The 10,595-nt window shown below is 38.2% G+C and overlaps 2 protein-coding genes and 1 pseudogene across 2 annotated transcripts; all 3 read right to left on the bottom strand.

The window, feature by feature from the left end:
• Positions 1-1,323: 1,323 nt before the first annotated feature.
• LOC106429583 (beta-galactosidase 15-like) lies at positions 1,324-4,258 on the bottom strand. The gene is made up of 10 exons (XM_048779020.1): positions 4,233-4,258; positions 4,037-4,142; positions 3,851-3,938; positions 3,660-3,778; positions 3,420-3,581; positions 3,009-3,309; positions 2,820-2,929; positions 2,525-2,746; positions 2,227-2,438; positions 1,324-2,124 (listed from the first exon to the last, which is right to left on the bottom strand). Exons 1-10 carry the CDS (start codon positions 4,256-4,258, stop codon positions 1,737-1,739), a joined length of 1,734 nt encoding a protein of 577 aa, XP_048634977.1. The 3' UTR covers positions 1,324-1,736.
• Positions 4,259-4,383: 125 nt separating this feature from the next.
• On the bottom strand, positions 4,384-5,650 carry LOC125608601 (annotated as a pseudogene).
• Positions 5,651-6,576: 926 nt separating this feature from the next.
• On the bottom strand, positions 6,577-10,047 carry LOC106355555. Its single transcript, XM_013795477.1, has one exon. It carries the CDS (start codon positions 10,045-10,047, stop codon positions 6,577-6,579), a length of 3,471 nt encoding a protein of 1,156 aa, XP_013650931.1.
• Between the last annotated feature and the right edge of the window lie 548 nt (positions 10,048-10,595).

Below are 10,595 nucleotides of genomic sequence, written 5' to 3'. Positions count from 1 at the left end.
GACTTAGAAGAATGCATGTGTTTCTCCATGTTCTTACATCAGAAATAATTCTAAACATGTTCATTAAACATGTTAAGGTGTGGGAGGATCCATGGATCCTAACGGTCCCAGCGAGGCCGGCTATCCCTGTTACACCAGTTATGCATCCCAATATGAGAGTCAGTGATCTCATTAATCAGACAGCAAAGGATTGGGATGTTGGACTATTGGAGAACTACGTCAATCTTGATGACATACCGCTCATAAGAAGTTTGGCCATAAACTCATCTCATCGTCGTGATACTTTTTGCTGGAGCTACACAAGAAATGGCCAATACACGGTTAAATCTGGATATTGGGTGGTCCATAATTTATTAAAGACGGGAGAAGAGTAGAAAATCTTGGAACCGAGTATCACCAAGCTTCAAGCCTTTGCTTGGAAGCTGAAGGCACCTACGAAAATATGTCATCTTATATGGCAGTTGTTAACTGGGCATGTGGCAGTAACAAGGAATTTAGCAAGACGCAATATGAGATGTGATAACTATTGCCCAAGATGTGGAGAATTAAAAGAATCTGTAACACATGCCATCTTTGAATGCCCGCCAGCGCTACAGGCTTGGACCTTATCAGCAACTCCAACAAGCCCATAGGTATTTCCAGTATCAAGTGTCTACACAAATATGGACTACCTATTCTGGAGGAAAAACTCTATTATCGAGTCGGAACAAGACATGGACCCTTTTCCCTGGATAATTTGGTATATCCGGAAGGCTAGGAATGATAAACTGTTTAGGGGGATAGATAGAGATCCTTTGGAGTTGGTTCGATATGCAGAGAGTGAATGTCAGGCCTGGTTTGATGCGAACGAAGTGGTACAACCAGTGGTACAAGAGAACAATGTGGTCAGCCCCCAAGTCATAAGCTTGGGTAATATATGCTTGTTAGCTGAATCTTGGACAGCATCTGCCAATTTAAGTGGATGTGGATGGGTTTGGATGGACAGTAGGGGAATACTCAGCTCATAGGGATAAGAAATCTTACTAGACGTGAAATCAGCCTTGCATTCGGAAGTAGAAGCACTGCGGTGGGCAATGGAGAATATGCTCCAACACTAAACATGCCAGAGCTTCGTGACGGACTGTAAGGAGCTGATTGCAATGTTAGAGGAACCTCATCCTTGGCCAAGCTTTGCGATAGAATTGGAGAAGATAGAGACGCTACAGATATGCTTCCCGGATTTCTGCATCACTCATGTTCCATGAGCGCGTAATCAAATTTCAGATTTTTTAGCTAAGACTTCTAGATCCATCCATAGGGAGTTACTTTTCATTGGTTGTTCTATTCCGGTCTGGTTACCCAGACCACCTCAAGTTTGTGTAATAGAATGGCCGTTTGACGTAAAAAAAAGCATGTTCATTAAAAATATTTGATATACAAGAGAATAAAAATGTCATTGAATTCATTAATGATTAGATAAAATCATATGAGAATATATATGTAGTAGATAAGAAAGATATAAATATAAACAAAAGAGAAAAGCAATAGATACTGAAGAGAACAATTATCTTATTTTCGAGAGAGAATGGGGATTGTTGAGAAGAAATGACCATGGATTTTCCAAGAGAAAAAGAATAATGTGTACATTTATTGAATAAGTTCACAACCAGTAATGAGTAAATTGAACTAAATATTTGAAAATGAAAAGTACTACATAATTTAGAAATACGATAAAACACCATAAATCTAGAAAACACTTAACATATAGCTTCAATAGCGAGCCTTCTAGCAGCACCACTGCAATCTGGTACTCCAAACTTTTCTGCAGTGACATCAATGGAACACTTCTCTTTTCCGACACATTCTTTTGTTAGAATATCAACAGCGTTCTTACTTCCTTCGCAGGTTCCCTTTACGAAAGATCCACAATTTCCATCTGGGTTACCAAAAGAGGCAAATTTGATGGCAGAAATAGTTTTCCTATCGCATGAAAGCTCAATAACATTTTTCTCATAGACGTTGGCACATACACTTCCCACTATAGTAGTTTGAAAATTGACAAGCGATGGGTTTCCTCCCATCTCCTCAAACAAAACTAGTGTGTTATCTCCTTCTGTGATCAAGAAAGAACGAGGAACATGGTACCTGTTCATGAAAGGAATCAAGAAAAAAAAATCCAATAAATGTTCCTCAGTTTTATATTTAAAAGATTTGAATTTGTAACCTAATAATTTGTAGAAAATGTACCATCTTTGTGTAGGTTCTCCACAATTGGTCTGACACTTTTCCGCATAATAAGCCCCTCTATAGTTACATTTCGCAGAACAACCATCAGAGCTTGAAATGAATGCCGGCCAATAGCGTCCAATGTTGTTTCCATTGACCCAAGCTGTACCTTTTCCAAGTCCCAAAAGATCGACAACAACTGGATCATTTCCCAATGGAGCCTTGAACGTAGTCTGAAAGACAAAATGATATGATATTATTTGATACTAAATCAACAAGTGTTTGGTTAGTAATCTTATGAATAATAATATCTAATTACCTTATACCAAGTCATGGTTCGGTTCAATGGTACACTTTGGAATGACCATTTAGACGGTGATTCCGTTTTAAAGAGTTTGTTCTCAAACCCATTTAAACCGGTTTTATAGCTCCATTTATGAGAAGACAAGTCCTTAACTATGGTTTCATCACCATTTCTTCCAATAATTGAAATCGGTCCAGTGATTCCAACTGGAACACTTTCGAAGAAAGCACCGTAGTTCTATAAAGAAATTTTTATTTTTTGTTAGAATAGAACTTAAAAATGCAACATAATATAATATTTTATAAGTTACCTGAAGTCCCACAGTTATGCTAAGGAGAGAAATGACATTACGGCCGGACTTAAACTTTGCATCTTTCTCAAAAATATAGTGAAATTTTCCATTTTCAGCGTGTTGACTACCTAAAATATAAATCAAAGATTTTTTTATTGTAAGCTAGTATTGTAGAGATTTTAAAAACATATACATGAGATTACTTACCAATATGTTTTCCATTGACAAAAACACGAAGGACATGAGCAGTACTATTGACGCGGAGAGACATGTTTTTACCCAAAAATGGATCTCGTTTTCTAAACTTAACGGTAGTCATATACCATAGATAATCACTTTGGTCATTGCTTACTACTTTCTGATCAAAGAGTTGTGTGTTTGTAGATTCTCCTTTTCCTCTCAAAAGGAAATTGTCCATGTTCTCTGGTCTCCATGACCATTTTAGAGTTGAAGGGTCCTCTTCAGCTTCATTTGGTTTCTTAACCATCATTGAAGTCTGAGTGGTAATCTAAAATTTAAAACCAACAAAACAATGAATTTTTGTTACATCTTTGAATGAACAATGGTTGTTAGCATGAAATTTTAAAATCCACAAAAGAAAAATCTAAAAGAAATAACCTTGGCGGTGTTATAAGCCTCTGTTTTGCAATCCGGTAAAATGGTAACAGACCAAGCTGGGACAACATAAGATTCTCCTCTGAAACTAATTGCTGCATCTGAATTTTCATTTCCGTTTCCAAAAAAGCAGCTAGATCCTTCTTGGGTTGTATAAATTGTTGCCTATAAAACATTTTTGTGATAAGTAACTAATTCAAGAATAACATGTACAATACTGATAAAAAATTACAAGAATATTACCGATGCGGAGTTTCCAAAGTCAATGGTGGAGATGTTTCCGTATGTGAGAGTTTTCTCCATAGAATGAAGAACATCATGAAGTTGTTTCAAATGACCGTATTTTGGTTGGTTCAAATTACCTAGTAGAATCCCATGTTAAAAAAATAGAAACTTCAAAAATAGATTAAAATATGACTATAATTTAAATTTACCATATTCGTCTAGGGGAGCATCATAATCATATGAAGTTGTGATGTATGGACCACCTGCGGTTCTATCAAAGTTGGTGCCTCCATGGTACTATAAAAGTAAAAGTATTTCAATTTATTATTCTAATTAATGACTATTTTGTGTGCTTACGTAATTAAATAAATTATTTTTTAATTATTATATTTTACCATGTAATAATTATTAAAAGTTCCTCCTCTTTGGAAGAATCTTGCAACAGAAAATGCAACATCTTCAGTTGTTCTATGAGGATTTTTACCACCCCATTGCTTAAACCTAAACAAATATAAGACACACAATATTTATATATGATAAAATATTTTAAAAGCAAGAAAAATATTTAATCATACTGAAAATAAAACTAACCATCCGGTCCAATTCTCAGTCCACATCTTTGGAGTGTTGGGATTGTTTGGTGTAAAATTATCACAATAAAAGCCATTACATGTATTCAACTATAAAAAAACGATTTAAAATGGTTAACCTTTGAATATCTTAAAATAAATATTCATTATAACTAGGCTGATCTTGTTACCATAGGCTGAGGGGCATCATTTTGTTGACACATTATCCATGGAACACCAACATCGAGAGCCTGAGCCATGTTTGCACACCACTTAATGTATGATTTACCCGCTTCTCCATAGGGTCCCATTATATTTCCGTACTCATTTTCAATCTGTATGATTAATAAAAAAAATTAAAACAATTATGTTAAGAACTTTATATAACATTACCAGACGGGATAATGTATTTCGGACATAGATCGATCACCTGAGCAAGGATAATTGGACCTCCTTGTGATGCAAACAACTTTTCTTTTTTGACCATGTCTACTATCATAGTTGTGAAGTTTTGCATCTCATCCTATACATAAATGATCCATATAAAATTTAATTAAGAAGAATACATATTTGATAAAAAAAAAGAATATTTCTGATCGGTAAAATTACCATATATGCTTTGTTTGTAGTTCTGAACACCATTCCGGGCATGTTGTGCAGCCACACAGGGAATCCTCTATTTAAAAATGATTAGATAACTCACAAATTAAAAATATTACAAGGGAAATCATAATATCATAATACAAGAGGCTCACTCATTATGATAATTTATTATATATATATATATAATTTAAAGAGACTAGATGAGGACATTTACGATATATAAGTTTTGGTATATTGATTAATAAAATCAATCCAGTGGACCATTTACCGATCTAAACAATATATGGGAAATAGTTGTATCACTACACAAGATGTTAATTATGAAGACTAATTAAACTGATATATATACTGCAGTTAAAGAGACTAGTTAAATCTGTTTTATTATATTACCCGTAATTCCACTCGGCACATGCATATGGTCCTATGCGAAGAACACCATACAGTCCTTCATCTTGAATGGTTTTTAGGAATCGAATAAGATCTAGTTTTCCAGAGAAATCATATTGACGGCGAGTAGGCTCATGCGCATTCCAGAAAACATAAGTTTCGATCGCATCAAGACCACCTTCCTTACCCTTTTTTATAAGATTTGGCCACATCTAAACATATTAACAAAACAAATATAATTAGTAGTAAACACAGAAGAATAAGCGACTCATAGTGTTCGATGTATGGTATTTTAAATACCTCAGGAGTGCTTCTAGGGTAATGGATTGAACCAGAAAGGAGGACTCGGCGATGACCATCAATGGTGATGGCTCGACCATCATGAGAAACTATTGTGGCACATGCACAATTTACTAAGACACAACATAAAATAAATCTTAGAGAAGCCATATTTATTTAGAATTTTTTTTAATGAAGAAATATGGAAGAAAACAAAGCTTTTTATAGCGGCATAAAATTGTTACTTACAGATAATTTAGATAATTATAGATTTTCTGAAATAAAAAGCTAAAATTTTAACTGAAATTTTATTTCTAAATTTTTATTATTTAAAAATAATTATCGTGACAGTAACAAAATGCATTTATCCAGATATACAATTTAGATTTGATTTGGATAATAATAGATTTTATGCCAAAAAAAACTGAATCGATATAGCTTGGTTGTTGAACTTTGGTTTCAATTCATTATATCTTAAAACATGTCTGAATAATAAAGTTAACTGTTTCGTAAATAATTTTGAATCTTAAAAGCATCATATTTATATTAATCTACATGTTTAAACAATTTAAATTGGAATCATTTTACTACTTTCCATTTTTCACAAAGGCGATAAAAATAATGTTCTCGACAACCTATGTTTTTCATATAATAAATATCTTGTTTTTGTTGATCAAATATTATGTATGAGCATTGAATAACTGTTTTACTAACTTGACAACGAGAAGTATATATATGATTTTCCAGATTTTTAAATATATACAAAAACTCGTATGGATTTATCCCCACTTTTTACTCAAAAGTAGTTGTTTTTAACATTTTGGTAGACATGTTAATAAAGAGTTTGATTTCATTTTGTTATATGTTAGATATAACAACTCTTTTTTTTTTGATCGTCTAATAATAAAGTGTTTGGGAAACCAAAAGAGGATGTTAACCCCACACCAAAGACATGAAACAAAACAAATGCAAAGGACAAAGACACATTCTTAAAGGAAAGATGAATTAGTCTTGTCTTGTAGCTTCTCGGATGATGCGGCTATGAAGCCAGGCTGGTCCGCCTAGAGCAAGATATGATTGCAGACGACCGTCTCTCATTACACTTTTGCGATATCTCGAACTATTGAGTTTGCCCCTACTTTCTCCACTTCAAAGGCGACTGAAAAGAAAGAATTACACAGTGCCATGATTTGTTCCAAGAGACATCGAAACCGTGGCCATGATGCAGGGGATAGTAAGGCTTCAACGGTATCTCGATGATCTGAGGCGATGCATATTGAATGGAAATGTAGATCCCGCGCACTCTGCATCACCCATAATATACCCCTCAGCTCTGCGATCATCCTGTTTGATGAGGGAGTAAAGGCATCACGACCATGGAATAAAACGTTCCTCGTATGGTCCCTTGCTATCCACGCTCCTCCACTAATCAAGGCTGCACTCCTCCAGTTGACATGAATGTTACATTTAACAGTACCTGTTGAAGGAGGACACCACCGTTCCATATCACCCATTCTATGACTCTGCGCCTCAATGTGTTGAGCTTGTTTGTTTGCCTCAAACCACAAAGTAGCTTCCTCCTCAGCATTAAGCACCCAGAAACTTGGAGAAGTCTGCGTCTCAGCATACAATAAGGCGTTTCTATTCTTCCACACATTCCACAAAACCCAAGGAATGGACCTAACCTTGCTGTCTCCAGCTCCATTTCCATCCAAAGCATCAAACAAGAAAGCTATGTTGGCCTCGAGTCCATTGGAAAACCCTTGCGCCGGCTTGGGGCACTCTGTTAGATCCCACAGTTCCAACGCCTTGCTACACCGAAACAGCATATGATTGATTGTTTCCGCTTCCGATTGGCACAAAGGGCATCTACCTTGTACATTCAGGCCTCTAGATTGCAACCTATCAGCCACAGCTAGAGCCCCAGAGAGAGCACGCCAAAGAAACATTCTGATTTTTGGTAAACACGCAATCTTCCACACTCTACGCTTGAGTGTTAACAACCTCTGTTCCTGGACTGTCATCTGAGCATTCCTACGTGCCTCCGCGTTTACTAACAATCCATAGCCACTCTTGACTGTATACGTTCCATGATTTGTGTAAGCCCAAATTAATTTGCCTTCTCTACCTCCAATCTGAAGCGCCATGATTCGACTCACTTCATTCACAGGAAAGAGGTTATTAAGCTCCTCCAAATTCCATGTACCGTTTTGATTCAATAAGTCAGCCACACGAAGAATCCCGTCAAAATGGATCTGCTTGTTGACTGGTCGTCGAGGTTCCTCATCCATTATCCATTTATCTAGCCAAACCATGGAATCCTTACCGTTACCAATAGACGTAATTAAACCTTTCTTCAGTAGCTCTCTACCAAAGACGATGCTCCGCCACGCATAAGAGGGTCGAAATCCCTTTCCAGCCTCCAGCAGAGACGTCTTTGCGTAGTAGCGTCCCTTGTAAATCTGTGCTAGCAGGCTTTGAGGTTCATTCATTAAATTCCACGCCTGCTTTGCCAATAAAGCCTGGTTAAAATCCTCTATGTCTCTAAACCCAAGGCCTCCATTCTCTTTGGATTCACACAGTTTATCCCAAGCTATCCAATGAATCTTCTTCTTATCTCCACTCTCATTCCACCAGAAGGCAGACATCGCACTCATGATTTTTTGGCAATGGTGCTTAGTAAGCTTGAAGCATGACATCGCATACACCGGAAGAGCCATTGCAATCGACTTAAGGAGTACCTCCTTTCCCCCAAGAGAAAGCATTTTGGTATACCATCCATTCAGTCTTTTGTCAAGTTTTTCTCCAATGAAAGCTAACAATTTCTGCTTCGACCCGCTAAAACACTCAGGTAGACCCAAGTATGAACCAGCACCTCCCACATTTTCAATATTCAGAAGCTCAGCAATCAGTCTCCGCATAACCTCATCAATACCTTCTCCAAAGGTGATAGAAGATTTGTTGAAATTTATTTCCGGCCCCGATGCCTTTCCATACAGCTCTAAACATCTCAGAAAAGCAACACATTCCTGTAATTCAGCTTTTATCAGGAACAAACTATCGTCAGCAAAGAGTAGGTGTTGTACTGCAGGACAATGGCGAGTAAGCTTCATTCCAGAGATTCGACCGTTTTCCTCAGCTCTGTTCATCACGTGCACCAACGCTTCTGCACAAAGAATGAAAAGAAAGGGGGAGAGAGGGTCCCCTTGCCTCAGTCCCCGCTCTGGAACGATGTGACCAAACTCCTGTCCATTTAGAAGAACCGTATACGTGACAGAACTTACACACAGCATGATCCAATCAATCCACTTCCTATGGAAACCCATCTTCACGAAAAGTGCTTCCAAAAACGACCATTCAACCCTGTCGTATGCCTTTGACATGTCTGTTTTGATTGCAATGAAGTCCTCCTTACAGTTGGGGTTTGTCTTCAAGCCATGCACCATCTCATGTGCAATCAACAGGTTGTCCGAGATAAGCCTTCCTGCAACAAAAGCTCCTTGGGTGGGAGACACAATCTGTGGAAGGATTCCTTTAAGACGCGAGCACAACACCTTCGAGATGATCTTGTAAGTAACCGAGCACAAACTAATAGGTCTGAGATCAGACATCAGCTTCGGGTTTGGCTTCTTTGGTAACAAGAATAGCTGGGTATAGTTCCATTCAGATGGGAGAATTCCTTCTCGGAAAAAACGATGCACTTCTTTTGTGATCATAGGACCAGTGTGGCACCAATGTTTCTGAAAAAAGTGTGCCGACATACCATCAGCTCCCGGGGCACTATCACTCTTAATCGCCTTTACAGCTCTCTTAATCTCTGCATCTGACACGTCTTTGGTTAATCTCGTATTCATCAACTCTGTTACCTTGGGCTCCATTCCTAGCAACAGCTCTGTAGCATCAGATGGAGAAGATGAACGGAAAAGGTTTGTGAAGTATTGTACTGCGATCTCTCCCTTCGCATCTTCCTCGGTTTGTTCAACACCTCCCGAGTCAACTAAAGCAGGTATCAAGTTCTTCATTTTCCTTGATTTTGCCCACCCATGAAAGACCTTCGTATTTAAATCCCCCACCACCAGCCACGTGTTTTTACTCTTCTGTTTCCAGAAGCTTTCTTCTTCTTGATACAGCTGGGCCAACTTCACCTTCAGATCAGCAAGCATCGCCAAATTGGGAAAACATTTTTTCTCCTCCCCTTCGAGTTGTAGCCGTAGCTGCATGATCTGTTTCTTAGAGTTTCCTGCGTCACTTCTTTTCCACTGGGCCAAATCTTTGCGACACGATGAGATCACTGAGGTCACATCTCTACCATCTGATCGTTCCACCGGTCTCCAATGTTTTTTTATTATATCACACACTGCCGGTTGCGTGGACCATCGCTTATCAAACATAAATCTTCCTCTTCGCCTCTGAGTCTGAGACACCATACTGAGAAAGATAGGTCTGTGGTCAGACCCCAAGCGTTCCAGATATTGTAGGTGAGTGCGGGGGAAGAGACTAAACCATTCTGCGTTTCCGAAGGCTCTATCAAGCCGACACTGACTCCAGACATTTTCTTTTAACACCATTGGTGATCACCTCTCGTACTCCTGCCCATGAGAGCTTATCTCCAGAGCTCGGAATCTCCTTTATCTTACAGACACGAGCCATAGACCGAAACTGAAAAAAGGAATTCTCACTGCGCCCAGGTCCACCAAGCTTTTCATCACTACACATTATTTCATTAAAATCACCCACTAAGCCCCATCCTCCAAGACGGTTCATTCCAATAGACTTCAAGACAGTCCATACCTCATTCCTTCACTGTCTTACGGGATCACCATAAACAAAGGTCATGTAGTATACAAGGTTGCCAGCCTTCACCTTCGTATCTATAAATCTGTTACTTGAACTCAAGATCTCCACTTCATGCGACTGCTTCCAAAACAGTGCCAAACCACCACTCAGACCCACTGGATTCACCAAAAAAGAGTGGTCATAACCCAGTGGCCTTGTAACTCTTTCCACGTGATCACTAGAGTTTTTAGTCTCTAGGAGAAACAAGAAATCCGGGAGATGCTCACGACACATCTCCTCTAGGCGTCGAACTGTCAGGTTGCTCCTCAAACCCCGACAG

The sequence above is a fragment of the Brassica napus genome, chromosome A5 (genome assembly GCF_020379485.1).
Source record: "Brassica napus cultivar Da-Ae chromosome A5, Da-Ae, whole genome shotgun sequence".
NCBI lineage: Eukaryota > Viridiplantae > Streptophyta > Magnoliopsida > Brassicales > Brassicaceae > Brassica > Brassica napus.
This window is presented reverse-complemented; position numbering and strand designations above follow the sequence as displayed.